This window comes from Rousettus aegyptiacus, unplaced genomic scaffold (assembly GCF_014176215.1).
Source record: "Rousettus aegyptiacus isolate mRouAeg1 unplaced genomic scaffold, mRouAeg1.p scaffold_m13_p_6, whole genome shotgun sequence".
NCBI classification, from domain to species: domain Eukaryota; kingdom Metazoa; phylum Chordata; class Mammalia; order Chiroptera; family Pteropodidae; genus Rousettus; species Rousettus aegyptiacus.
The window spans coordinates 48,084,488-48,099,698 of NW_023416309.1; the positions used below are offsets into that span (position 1 = coordinate 48,084,488).

Genomic DNA, 15,211 nt, shown 5'->3' on the forward strand with positions numbered 1-15,211 from the left:
TTGGTCATTGAGTCCTCTATGACATTCCACTGATATATTGCAAGACACTTTTTAATTGAAATTATAGAGAAAAGCAACATATACATGGACAGAGAATCAACAAATTTCATTTGCCATTGCTACAAGCAAGTCCAGGTAAATTTACAAGTGACTCTAATCTGAGTGGTGCACTTTAAAACAAACAAACAAACAAATAAATGTATACGTATACGTATATGTATATGTAATCTGACCCTTCCATACCTCTCAAACGCCATCTCCTATTATCCTTTTTCTTCCAACTTGCTCAGACTTGACCCTTGCTATTCTATTTTCCTGGAATGTTCTTTCTCTAGTTCTTCACTTGCTTGGCTCCTTCTTCTCTTTCAGGATTCAGCCTGATGTCACTCCTCAAAAAGGCTTTCCCTGACCACATTACCTAATAATCTTATACTTTATTCTCTGTCTTCATTTATTTACTTGATTATCACAAGATGCCTCCCCTGGATTGTAAGCTATTCAAGGACAGACACCTTGTTTTCATTGTTCACTACTCAAACTCAGCCCCTAAAATAGTACCTTTCACATGGTAGAATCTCAATAAGTATTGGAGAGGTGGATGGATGGATGGATGGATGGACGGACGGACGGACGGACAGATGGATAGTAGGTAAATGGATACATGGATGGATGGGTGGGTGGAAAGCTGAATAGCTAGATTAGAGGGATGAATGGAGGAATAAAGTTATATTAGTTGGGATAAACAGCAGAGTTAAAACAGAAATTGCGTGTTAGGAAAGGCATGACTCTAAAATCAACTCCTTTGATAAGAAACCAAAATCTGTTCTAAATTCCAAAATTGGAGACATTTCTCCAACCTAGGGTGCATTCAGAGGTGAGAGATGGTGAGAAGTACTACATAATGAATTCTCTTCAATTTTCACAAGGATCGTTCTGTAGAAAAATGATGAGACCTGTCGCTGTGACCCCAAAGGTTTGACCTAGCAACACTGGGTGGAAATTACTGGAATACATATTGTGACTTAAGATGAGAGAAATTTCTCATTGAATGAGCTGCCCTGAGTGGAAAATACATAGTGAGATGATGTTGGTGGGAATATTTATATATACAGTGCCTGCATACTTGTCAAGGATGCTTATCCTAGAGGATATTGGCAACAAATGTGCTGTGGATCTAGACGACTTGTCTGGCCCCTTCCCACCCTGAAGCTCTGTGATACCATCATGATCAAAGGAGAAGCCTGCTCAATAGTTGACAATTATTTTTAAAAGGAAAAATTCCAATGAGATGTGGATTATTCATTTCTGTCCCATAAGGAGATAACTAAAAAAAAAATGATAAAAATGAACTGAAAGAAAATGTTCTAGCAAAATAATAAGGCTGAATTCTGAAAGTCTCTTTCCCATCTTCTGTTCCCTGGGATGCCTTAGACAGGGCATGCAGTATTTTAGGCACATTGTGAGCAAGGAGCCCGCATTCCCTGAGGGTGGCAGGGACGGCATGTAAGGTCTCAATCCAGCTCTGTGATCTTAAGGCAAAGCCTCTATGTGTGAAACACAGTGGTACCTCCAAAATAGAACAAGAGCACTTATCCATGTGAAGATGACTGTCAAGGTCACTGAGACCTACAGTGATCTGGCAAATTAAAGCTATCTGTGGCTGCCTTTCCTTTCAGGACATACTTTTGAAGATCAAAAAAAAAATTTATAAATTGATGATTTTCTGTTGCTGAGTCATTATTCTTGCAGCTCTTTTTTTGCTTTTCCTCCTAATTGTTGGTTTGATACCTGAGCCATAGAATTGTTGCCTTCCCATTTGTACGAGGGAGAGAGCTGAGATGGCGACCTGCCCCCAGGAGCCAGACCTGGGCATGGATGTGTCAGCCCTTCCGCAAGCCCACAGATGTCTGAGATCAGGATTAATGTCCTGTCGGGTTAATGAAGTTGGGGTTATTCACTGCCCCACAATCCATTTCTTGCCCTTGCCGGTGACTGGGGCGAGTGGGATACTGAGAATGGGGGGTACGGGAAGGGAGTTTAGATTCCTCAGCTGGTTTCTGGCCAGTCCGATTCGCTGTCTCACAGGGACGGCTTCATGCCCAGCGGAGCGGTCGCTGGCAAAGGCATCCCTGGTGTGCTCTCCGCCTGGCCTCCCTTCAGCTAGGTAGAGCTCATCTCAGAAGGCCCAGCTTAAATATCACCTTCTCTTTGGGGCGCTCCCTCAGGAAGAAAAGCCATTCTCTCCTCTGCGCCTACTCACTCTCCTCCATCTCACATTTATTAGTTCATATTATAGATTATTCTGTGCAGTCTTGGCTCTCCACTGAGGCCGTGACATTCCTGAGGGCAGAGACTGTGATTCCTGTTCCTTTATATCTCCAGGATTCTGCACAGTTCCTGGCACATCAAAGAATGCCTGACGAATTGTGTGGGGGGGGGGGGCTGACTAGATACTTGAAATATTAAAGAAATTAATATTTTCTGGGTAGAGAGTAATCGAGACATGAAGTTCAATGTGAAACCAATCTTTTCACCCTAGTACAACCTGATTAAACAGTGACAGTTTCTCTTGTGAGCCACCTGGATCGGATCTTAATGGTTATTTTATTACAAGGTGGTTGAATTTACAAGATGACAGAACCGTATTTACCTTGGACTTGGGGCCGTCCTCTAGTAAGAAGCTTTCAGCAGAGCCCAGGAGCTAAGTCAGGGCACTGTGGGCATAAAGCCAGTGGGAAACGCCTGGGGGAGAAGCCACGTGGATAAGAAAAGCTTTATCATCTGGTCCCTGAGTCTTGCGGAATTAAGCAGTGACCTGGCTGGACGGTCCCACAGTGAGGCCTCAGTTGTGTTCCAAGGCCTGAGCTTGCTCCGAGCAGGCCCCGGATTCCCAGCGATGCGTGCAGCCTCTCAGCGTCAGGGGCCACCTTGCTGTCAACCAGACGGGGCCGAGGGAGTGTCGCTGAGCTGCACCCCTGGTTGCATTTCCCGACACCTCCCTACCCCGTGATGATGGGTGGTTGGCATGCTGTTTCTGCCACCTTGTCTCCTTAATGGCTTGTCTGGGGTCTCTGTGGCTCTGCGTGTGGAGAGCCTGTCCCCAGTTCTTTTTTTTTTTCCCCCCTCAGGACAAGCTCAACTTCACTTCCTCTGGCCTTATCAAACCCTTTGTTTCCAAAATTGTTACTCAGCCACTTGGGGGGTGGAACCCACTCTTCCTTCCCTACGTCCCCCCAGCTGAAAGCAATGAGAAAACCAGTGACCGTGGCGAGGATGTCCCTCCTCCCACCGCCCCCAGTCTACCACGACCAGGGCCGGCGAGCCTGTAGAATTTTGTCAGCTGCATTCGGTGCTGCTGGTGGTCGTTTGTCCATCTCTGCTTCGAGCTCAGCTTAAAGAAACATATGGCCCCAGACTCTTCAGTGCCACAGATATGGGACTTTCTCATGTTAAGAGACTTACCAGATGAAGCATGGTTTTCTGAACCTCTTTTTTATTCACCGTCAAAATAACAAGCGATGTCTTGTCTTTCAACAGAGACACTCTTTTTACTCAGCCATTCAACGAAGAATGTGCTGTTGTCTTTGCTGTAGATTTTTATTTTATTTGTAAATTGTGCGTGCTGCGTGCTATGGAATACTGAAAAGCCATACACCCTGGCTTGTTAGCTGACACAGAGTATGTGTGATTACAAATTGTTTGAATAACAGTGGACTATTGAACTGCCATCCAGATGTGTGCGGAGTTAACTGTGGGAATATCCACAAAGGGGGATTATCTTGTGGTCCAAGCCCCCAGAAAGTAGAAATGTAAGCGTGGAAGCTACTCAAATAGAACAGTTGCTACAAATGGCTCCTTGACGCAAACTTAATCATTATTGAAAGTTGTACGTTACAATTAAGACTGAGTTTCCTCTCCTGAAGTAAATCGGGCAGAGAAGGTGCCAAACAGCAATAAAAGAATTTGCAGCTTTGAATGGCCTTTGGGAATGGTTTAGTCATTTTATGTTTTTAAATAGAACTTCAGAATATTGTTCATCCCAAGTCTCTTAGCCGTCTTCTAATGCACTTTGTTCATGTTTCCGACCCTTTTTCCATCCTGTCTGCTGTACAGGATACCACAACCATAGAACGGTTGTCATCTGTAGTACTGACAATGGGGAAACAATACAGAAATTCTCTGAATGTTTTCTTTAAAGGACATTTGAACCACAGTGAAGTACCACCTCACACCCATTAGGATGGCTAACATAAAAAAGACAGTAACAAGTGTTGGCAAGGATATGGAGACATCAGGAGCCTCATACACCGCTCATAAGAATGTCGAATGGCATAGCCACATTAGGAAGCAGCATGGCAGTTCTTCAAAATAATAAACGTGGAGCTACCATATGACCCAGCATTTCCGCTCCTGGGTGTGTATATGTATGTGTGTGTGTGTGTGTGTGTGTGTGTGTGTACACACACACATATATACATACGCCCAAGAGAAATGAAAATACATGTTTAGACAAAAACTTGCGCATGAATATTCATAGCAGGACTATTCATAATACTCAAAAAGTAGAAACAACTCAAATGTTCATCAACCGATGAATGGATAAATAAAATGAAGTATACTATTCAGCCATTAAAAGGAACGAAATACTAATACAACCTGTATGAACCCTGAAAACATGCTAAGTGAAAGAAGCCAGACACAAAAGATCACGAATCCATTTGTAAGAAGTGTCTAGAAGAGGCGAATCTCTAGAAACAAAAGTAGATTAGTAGCTGCCTAAGGGTAGAGGGCTTCAGGGGAAATGGGGAGCACTGCTAACGAATATGGGACTTTTTGGGAGGTGAAAATTTTCTAAAATTGATTGTGACGATGGTCATACAACTTGGTGAACATACTGAAAACCATTTAATTATATACTTTAAGTGGGTAAATTGCATGGTATATGAACTATGAAGCTGTTTAAAAATGAAAGCAAAATGAAGACATTTTGGGGTAAAAGTTTTAAAGGTATTCGAAGGTGACTTTTTTAAAGAAAATCATGCTCAAATTACAATATCTTCAAAAATCACATATCTGAATTTTTTTGACAGCATGAGAAAGAGGGGAAATGGTTTTAAATATAATAGCTTATACCCTCGTTTTTTGTTTTTTGTTTTTTTTTCCTGGAATGAAAGATCTGTTACTTGTTCAACAGTGTCAACACTTTCTATCTCTAGTTGGAATCTACAGCAGTAAGTTGGCACTCAGCCATCAAATACCTAGATTTACCTTTGTGCGATCAAACCCCCTTTAGCAATGTATATTGAAATCTATCATTTTGAGCCTATTTTAAATTCTGTAGCAAGCAAGTCAAAATTTTTTTTTAAATCATGAAACATCAACCCCAGGTCAAAAGAAACAAAGAAACGAATAGGAAATCGACTCTAGATTCTGTTCGCACTCCACTTTCTATAGTTTAATCTAAAGAAAAATGTGGAATTTCCTGCACAGTGATTAATAGGCCCGTGTGGTGACATACAGGAACTCCGAGCTTGACCCCGCAGGTAAAGGCTAACTGGTATGTTAAGTTGATTACACAATTTCCTCTAAATAAGTTGACAAGTGGTTAGCACAGTTGCCTTGACTTTTGCCCTTATAAATGCACACTTATAAATGACTTTGCTTTTTCAGCTAAAGCCGTCCTTATTTTAGATGTGACATGTGTTAAGTAAACAGCCTGATAGAGAACCCCAGCTTCCTAGTCTTCATAGCCAGGTCAGATTATCGAAGTTGCTAAGGGTCGAGGCTTTGGGGAGCCTGAAACTCAGTTTTGAGATGTGGCTCCATTTGTAGGGCATGAGAAATCCTCCTTCTCGTATGGTGAAGTAGACAGGTGGATTTGAGATGATGATTCCACAAGTGGATTGAAATAATCCAGGACTAGAGGATGCTGAATGGTTTGCAGTAAACGACAAGTAGACTTAATTCTGGTGTTTTATACGGATCTCCTTTCAGTATGTCAAGTCTCTAAGACTACAGAGTCTCTAAGATTTCTTCAAAAATATCATGGAGAAAGGTTTGTAGTCAGCATTTCTGTCCTGTGATCATTTTCCCAGGAAGAAAATGTAGTTCTTTTATAGTCTAGAGAATATAGTTTATTGAGATATTTTTGTTCACAAATGTACTGCTTTCTTTTATTTAAGGGGAAAGTTACAAAAAGCCATTATGAATGAACAGGAAATGTAGTTTCAGATGATAAATCAAAATGCTACTTAGGAAAATTGCTGTTTATTTGTAGATTTATAAGTCATGCACCTTTATTGAACCTAATATATCCTGATTTGATAAGCGAAAAGAGCTTTGCTAACATTGTTGATTTAGCTGGGATCTATTCGTGGGTGTGTGTGTGTCTTCCTGAATGAGTTAAATGTTTGGAAAATGAATTGGTTTTTATTTGTATATACAAAGATAATACCATTTATGCTTTCCACATCTAGAATATGACAAGCCTTGAGCTCATCTGGAAAACAGAACATTATTGGGACTCAGAGGTTAAATTTACCATCCCACCATAAACTCTATGAACGTTCGTTCCTCTGAAACAATGTGCAGACCCCATTACAAATCATCTTTATTCATGTTAACTCTTACACAAGATGAAATGTGTCAGCCTGAGAATGTTTACTACTTGCCAGAGATGACTCACTCGGTAATCTTTTTATTTATTTCATTATTTCATCAGTCGTCTGTAGGTATTTGTAACAAAAGGATTGTCATCCCCTTTACGGCTGGCTGTGTGCTTGGGTGAGGACCGAGCTAACCTGCCATGCCATGTGGCTTCTCCTTGCAAGTTGTCAATGTGCGGTAACCATTAACTGTTAACGACGACGACATCCTCGACTCGTGTTGCTGAGCCATTTCACTTCCTCCCCAGCTGGCCAGCACGCCGTTCCACATACTCTCGAGGTGGGGGAGATTTTTTCACACTCAACCCTCTCTGTCTGTGCAAAGTCAGGCTCTCTGGAGGTTTGGCTTTAAATTCTGGGTGGCAAACCCAAGATTCATGAACTTCCTACCACAGCGAAGTTTCTGCTGCCTCTCCATGATCTCACAAGAGTATCTTCTTTAAAAAACAAAAAAAATACTTCCGTTATATACGTTTTTAGTCAAATATTTCAGAAATAAAAAATATAGGATGTACTATAATGAACATCCTTCTTCCCAACTCAAGCTTAAGAATTAATATTTTATAAATACAGATGAAGCTCCTGTTCAGCCTCAGGAGAAATATATAACACCAAGTCTGCAACACTCCAAGGAAACCCAGATGAAATGTGGGGACCTGCCCTGTGAGAGGAAAGAGACGTGATATTCTCATGAAGGGGAAGTGCACTTTTCCTTCGCTGGTTTGAATTTCTTGTATCCCAAACATTTGAACCATAAGAAGTTGGCGATAACTCAATTATTTTCCAACTTCAAAAGTGACAGTTTTCTACGGTTAGCCTCATAGCAGAGAGATCGATGTCTGTCGCACGTTACCAGAGGAAGCTAAAATCAAGCTCGCATCTTCTCTGGTCTAGTACATTGGCTTAGACTCAGAATTGGCTTCCCTACCTCGATTCTCTACCCTTTCCAATTCAACCACCAGTCTCTTGTCAAAAGCATGTATGTATGGGGTTAAAATCTCACTACTGGCTATACTGCAGAGGCTGCACTTTACGTAATCCATCTCATTTTATCCTCACAGGAAACTGAGATATCCAAGGGCAGATTCATGTTTCTGGGATCTGAAGCTTGTATGGTTTAAGTAACTTCTCAGTAGCCTCAATGACAGGAGATTAAATTCAAAATTAGTTACAAAAGTTAATGTTCGTTTAGGTCAAGAAAGAAAGTACAACAAAAATTTTAAATCGGGGCAATACTACCTACACCACAAAGTCCAGAAAAATCACATCAGTATACTAATCAACTGCTTGACACACAGTTATAATACTTTTTTCCTCTATATTCTTTGGTCATTTCTTCATATGACAATTATTTCATGGTATTTTCTATGGAGAGAATAGAAAGATATTTCAATCTTTTCTCTAACATGACTGAGCAAAGCTTGTTTTTTTTTTTTTATTATTGAAAGTATTTTTTTGAACTTCTTTTTGCTTACAGTTCAATATTAGTCGTGTCATATAAATTTTTAAGATGGTTGTCAAATGGAAATACTTCTCACTTTTTTTCCAGATATGAGCTGTAGGATTTGGAAGTACTTTTTCCCACAGACTAGTCTGGGGCTCCATACACTTATTTTCTCTTCCTCCCACATAGGTGCAGTGCCAGGTGCTCTAAGACATGGTCATATGACCTCTGACCCTGCCCCTTCAAGTCCCAACACCAGATATGCTGCTGCCCAGCCCAGGACAGCTCACAGTAATTTAACCAAACACAGAAATGACCGAAACATATAAACATATCCCACTGCATCCAAAGTAAGTCATCCCTAACTCAGCTTTCTCTTGGCTGGATCCCAGAATTGTCCACGGTCCCTCCAGTGCTACCCAACACAAGGAGAAGTTGGAGTCAAGAGAAGACAGTGGTCCTAACGGATTACCATTGATTTATTCTATTTTTACAATTTGTGCAAGGTATTTGATGAAGTGAACATATTTCTAGGGACTTCCCCAGGGCCTAGGAAGGAACCCAGACAAGTGACAGACTGACCCCGAAAGCTATTAAGGGAGCTGAGAAGCTGCATTCACTTTGTGGAAACTTGCTCGACATCACTCGGGTAGCAAGTGACAGAGCTAGGAAGTGAACCCCGTCTTTAGAGGCCCAGCTCTTATCTATTATGTTAATTCACGTCTGATTTTACAAAAACTTTCCCTTCCCTAGCCTAGCTTAGCACCGAACATCTAGCCATTGGTCAACACTTGCTCCACACACACACAAAAAAATGGGCATCCACATCTGGAAACAGATTGGTCACGTTTCTGAGCACCCTTGGGCCGACTTCCTTTAAGACTCCAGAATTTAACTTCCATTTGAAACAAAGATTATCGTGGTGTATAGAATTTCAGATAACTGTACATGAAATAAAACTCGCTGCCTCTACTCCATCCATGTTCTAAAAATCATGTTGCTCCTCATCCAGCTGGGGATGTTTCTCAGTCCGAGATGATAAATACAGTGGCATCTTCTTACATTTATCCTGTGCCCCTAAGAGCCATAGCTGGTAAACGATGGGACGGTCCCAATGAGAAGAGGACGGCCAGCAGGGGCCCTGCCCTCAATGCCCCGGCACCTGCAGAAGAAAGGCTTTCTCTGATAAGCCTTCCCACGTCTGCAGCCGCGGTTGTGCCCATGGGTGGAACTCTCTCTCTCACAGAACAAGTGTGTTTGCCAAACCGGGGGTGAAGTATCTTGCAAGTCCACTTGTTCCAGAAGAAAGACAGGATAAGGGAAGTGGCAGGAGCAGTGATAGGAAAGGAGTTTTTCACACAAACAAGTGTGAACTGATAAGCCTAACCTGTAAGGCTCATGTTGAGGGTCCTAAGTACACCTCTCAGGCCAAAATTAGCTGAGCAAATTTGATTTGGCTTTCCATTTTATAATGGAAAAAAAAATTCCTAGGGAGAAAGACAACTCGGCATGTATTGCTGTCATGAATAACAGTTTCGACTGCGTATGTGCTAATTTTTCTCCTAAATAAGTCAGTGGAATAATCTCTCTAATATGCCTGAAACGTAAGGTGACATGATAAAAAATATATAGTAATAATACTATTTTATTACTAACTATGCTCCAGTCCCTGAGCTGAGTTTATTTACATTGCTCGTTTCATTCAAGCCTCACAAGAACTGTCTGAGGCGGTTTCAATTCACAGATGAAGAAAATGAGACTCAGGGAAACTCAGCCATTTACCCAGCCCAGCCACACAGCCAGCAAGTGGTGGAGGCCAGATTTGAACCAAGGCAGCCAGACTTGGAAGCCTGCACACTCACCAGTTCTGTTATACACGGAAAGGTCCAGCTCGTCCTATCCCCGACTCCCTGCTCAGGACTCACGCTGCCTCTCTGAACAGGTCCCACAACAGGGGGAGTGCTTTGAGAAACTCTCTGGATGTTATTCTCTAGTATGCGTAAAGCAAACAAGGGCTATTTTAATCATCTACCACAAATACCCTTCTGAGCTAATTTTTTAGGGTACCTAGAAGAGAATATTGGTAAGGGGCAAAATAAATATTTATTGAGCCCTGAAAGCCTTGATATATGCTTGATTCTTCTCCACCCCTGCTTGGAGGCCCGGGCTGTGTAAAAGGAAGCCTCAGTGATGGTTAAGGAGAGTGTGGTTGCATCCTTCTGGCAAACTCAGGTTACTGTAAGTATCTGAGGTCAAGGTGCTACCCCCTTGAGAGCTAAAACCCATTTACACATTAAAAACTCCACCAGAAAGTTTTTGAAAAGTTCTCAGGAGGGGCAGCCATGTCCACACGGCCCAGGTGTAGGCCACAGTGGCAGCCCAATGCCCAGACCTAGGGTTCCAGTCATGGAGGCACCAGCACTAAGATTCCTGCTAAGCCACTCCTACCGGAGGCTGATGACGTGCCTGCCGAACGGCAGCGTCACCCATCCAGCGGCAACCTTCCATAACACACCCTAAATCCTGCATGTCAGGTTAGTCGTCCTGGGATCCCATTTGGGGTGGCATTTCAGGAATATACCGAAAAGAACGACTACCGGGAGAGGCTGTGCCCTTTTTTCCTCAGATGGTTAGATTCTCAGTGTATAGCAATAAAAGAGCTATTTAAATAAACTGTTTTATTCCTACAGTTGGTGACTCATCTGCAGTAATACGTGTTATCATCCTAGCTGAGCCGATCGAGTTTTCTCCAGACTTATATTCCTCAGCAGAGATGCAGGGAGATTGCCCAGCGAATTCTGTATTGCTTGTCCTGAAAGCAAAGTGTCCTAGATGACTATACACATGGACTAGGATTTCACAAAAGTGACACTCGTTGCTCTTTTTCTCTTTGAGGAATCTTGTCGAACTAAATATACTTGGAAAGAGTTGGGGAAGATCAAACCATTATTCACATCAATCCATCTTTGCCAATAGAATCTTATTTTAGGAAATGCATTTATCTTATATGCTGTAGATATATTCTTATCAAAATCTTGGAGCAACAGATTTAGCTCATTCAAATTATGGAAACGTTCAGTGTAAAACCCGATTAGCAAAACCAGTCTTCACTGTCAAACCACACAACCAAAATAGACTCATTTTCTGATGGAACAAGTGTGACTTCATTTTCTCAATTTAAATAACCGTGTTAGTGTGTGTCCCTAAGACAACTGTATCACTTCTAAATTCTAATTCTGCTTCTAGGTGGACAGCTAGTAGATGTGTAGAACATAGGACTTCAGACTCTCTGCGAATTTGTCGTGTCGGGGGGATAAGGTGCTGCCGCCATCTGTACATCTCACTGACACTCTCTTTGCTTCATCCTCACAAGACTCAAGAAAGCTGCATGCTTTGAAAATAAGAGGAGATGGGACAGATTGATAACCATTACATTTTCGATGGACAAAAATTGTCAAAGCATGCGCTATTCCACTCAACCGTATATCTGAACTCAGACAATCCCCACACAAGCTGAACGCTGGGCTTCACGACAGGGATGCGTGTGGTTCTTGATTGAAGGAGTCGCCGCTTACAGCAATAGCTCATATTGTCTCTTAATTTGTCACCGTGGAGTTTTTTACATCCCAGGGCAAGCAACTTAGCAAGGTGGGCGAAGGCCATCGAGGAAAGACAGTGGTGAAGAAGAGCTGGCATGAATCTCGTATCACAGGCATATTGTCAGACGTGGTCTTAGCAAATAATATATATAGAAGTTAGGGATCTAGAAATTGCTTCTCTTAAAGTTAGTTACATTCCTATTTGAAGACTAAGAAAAATCCCTACAGATATTGACAAAAGGACTTGTACCATGACGTTCCTTGCAACATTAGAATAATGGGAATTTAAAAACATAAATGTCATCATCAATAAAATAAAATGCATACAACAGTGAAGTGAATCGCACAGACGCATACACATATATGCATCTTGGAGATATAATGCTGCCTCCTCAAAAGATAATTTTCAAAGTTCTACATGTAGAGTATCATGTTAAAAATAGTGCACATGTTTATAGATGCATAGTATGTTGTAAAAACATACTACAGAAACACGGGCAGAAGCATACCTACCAGGGAAGGAGCATTAACTGTATTTGTAGCGTATTATCTTTTCAAAAGAGCAGCTCAGCCTTCCATGCTATTAAATTGATTGTTGTATTTCAAAAGGAAACAAAGAGTCTGATTTTTAAATATGTGTTTTGTGCAACATTCCAACGGGAGAAAGGGCTTTAGAGTTTCAACTTAGGCTTTCATGGGAGAATAAATGAAATGACCTTTCACCCAGAACACTCCAGCAGCCCCAACTACAGGTTTAAGAAAATTTCTGTCTTGGAAGAGGCTGAGTCTGGTTAGACTGCTTATCCCAAAGTCACCCTTGATTTTTGTTTTTAATGAAATTTGACAAATAAAGTATGTACATGAAGGCTCCTGTAGAATGGCCTTAATTTGTGTTTAGGAATGCATAATTTTATCAAGGTCTCTGTAATTAGATATTGTGCAATAGAATAAAAAAGCAAATACTGCTTGTTCCATGGCAACAGCGGCCTTTCGTACCTCGCTATCTTCGAGATAAGGAGGGTTTCCATAGACACACGTATCACATGGGATTAAATAGTCGTTTGAGAAGAAAATGAAAGTTTCCCAACTGGTTTTCCCCTGTGGTTGAGGGCGAGTGTATGAACATGTGTTTTGTTCTCTTCTTTTTCTCCTGACTCCTAGATTTGGGTTGTTTCCTCTCCCTGCCCCCAGTTTCATCTGTCTGAGCTGTCAGTGTGGATATGGAAGGCTTCGTAGGCCTGTAGAATAATGTCACTGCTTAAACTGATGTTTGGTGTAAAGCGCTTATGTTTTGAGGGGAGACAAAAGAATTAAGATTGTGGTCGCTTTCTGTGTAAAGATTGAAGAAAGATTAGCTAAGAATGTGGTCTGTGTTTTGGCGGAGAGAGCACCGACATGCCAGGGCATGGACGAGAGAACAAGCTTCCAGAAGGATGTGGCCTCACTCATCTCTGTGAGTCCAGCATCTCGAATTGCAGACACACAGTAGGTGCTCAATAATTAACTCCCTGCTGGTTGGCTAATCATGTAGAAAGAAGATAGCAATGATCAATAGTTACTGAGAAAAGACCCCACAGGGCCCACCGTCACTTCCAGACCAGAGGTCAGATGCCCGTGGATGCAGGCGGGTCCCATAAATATGCGGGGTGAGGCTGGCAAGGCATCACACAACAGGGGTGAACCACAGCGTGGATGGCCTGTCTGGAAGCGTTCAGTCCAGGCTTCGTTCAAACACCGAGTAAGCCAAACAATTTGTATTTCTGCCTAAGCTATGAGGAAAGCTCATTTCAGTCCCGTATTGTTTCGGTGAGAGATGGCCAGATCTCAAACAGGTTAAGGACCATTTCTACCAAGAGCTAGTTTTACACAGGTAACTAACTGTGCAGGGGGATAGCTATAAGACGTTGGACCAAGCCAGCTCTGTGCAGGGCCCGGCCTGGAAGCACCAGGCTCTCATTTCTCATCAATGTAGTTATCTGGTTGAAGTCCATTTGTAATGTTTATCAGGAGCAGCCTAGAAATGGGAAAGAATGCCCAGCAAAGCAGGCTGCACCTTACCAGGAGGGGTACGTAGAAAGCAAGAGTAACCCATGAGTTTGTGATCTGCTAACATGCACGTGACCTTCTTTAAGCTCCAACTGGTCAACCACTGCTTTTCTGTCCAGCCTGCTGCCTCCCTGGGGTGATTTCCTAGAGTCTGATTAACCACACCACCAAGAGGAAAGCCTGATTGGTCGTATGTAAACATTTTTAATACAGGTCCTCTTAGCCTCCTGTTGGAACACTTAGGCTGAATTCCGGTAACTATTTCTTTTATCTCATTTATTTCATTAATTGCACTTAATGGTGTGATTGGAATTGTTAGGGCAAAGCCTTTTGCGATTTAATTAGCATTGACCAATTTTATATGTGGCAGTGAAGTGTGTACCTTGAAAGCTCATGAAAGATGTTTAAAGTGGGGAAGAGATATTGATATGGAGTGAGGCAGGTAGAGGAACACATTCTCTTCTGAATAGCTCAAGAGGCAGAGCGGTTGTCTTATCGTCATATGATCCAGAGAGATAGGGAGGTGCGACTTTAAAACAAACTATTCAGGCCCCAGTAGGCATTATAGGAGAACATTAAGACATCATTTAAAATATTGTTCATGCCTTCTAAAATTTATAGTCTCATTGGGGGTAATTATAGTCACCTTTATAAATAAGATCAATAAAAGAATTAAAATTGTCCATCTCTCTATTAAAACTAGAATGAGAGTCTGGAACTCCCAAGTGCCAACCTAGTGATAACAGTTTTAGAGTGGTACCAAAAGCAAGCTGCAAGAAAGGATGCGTTTAATACCACATACCTGCAAAGCGAGGAGTTGATCTCTAACTACGCATTGGTTATGCAGTCGCTTGAAGGTATATAACCCTTGCAGGAGGTGGCAGCCCGTGCTTCCTTTGCTCAGCAATGAGTCTTCATGACGGTAGAGTGGGCAGAGGTTGGGCAGCGTTCTCTAAGGGCTGTGATTTACCCAGTCTTATCCAGTCAGGGACCAGGTACATCTCACTACTGAAGAGTTCTTTTAACTCAGAATTCAGAGAGAAGGCAGATCTCTCTTCTCAGGTGGAGAAGACCAAAGTCATAGTGTAGACGTGACTATATGCATAGGTCACATAAAGGACTGGAAACTGGAAACAGGTACAGAGAATCCATCCTACGCAATTATGAGTTCACGGGTGTTGATTACCCATCCGTCCGCGCTGAGCTGTGGCGAAACCCAAGGTCAGGAGCTGTCCAGATGGAGCCCAGCCCCGAGCAGAGCCTCCTCCTCTGTTGTCACGCTGGCTCCATTTTGCCCTCCCATCCTCCCCCGTGTCCCTTCCCGGTTCTTGCTGTTGAATCGCACCATCGACTGCTCCGAAACAGTCACCGTCCTGACGACGGAGGGTCCCAAGTTTCCCAGCCACGGTGCGCACAGATGTCGTCCTTCTGACCTTGGTGCTATGTGAGGAATCTTG

The 15,211-nt window shown here is 42.3% G+C and overlaps 1 protein-coding gene across 6 annotated transcripts in view; it reads left to right on the forward strand.

Moving 5' to 3' along the window:
* The window catches only part of VTI1A (vesicle transport through interaction with t-SNAREs 1A), a 319,856-nt gene that overhangs the window by 246,700 nt on the left and 57,945 nt on the right, over positions 1-15,211 (forward strand). Inside the window, exon 9 of one of the 6 annotated variants that reach the window (XM_036222043.1) lies at positions 4,199-4,444. The exons of the other annotated variants lie outside the window; for them this stretch is intronic. Within the exon in view, the coding sequence (XP_036077936.1) occupies positions 4,199-4,217 (19 nt within the window). The 3' untranslated portion in view covers positions 4,218-4,444. Of the gene's footprint in view, positions 1-4,198; positions 4,445-15,211 lie in introns of those variants that run through there. 6 annotated transcript variants of the gene reach the window in all.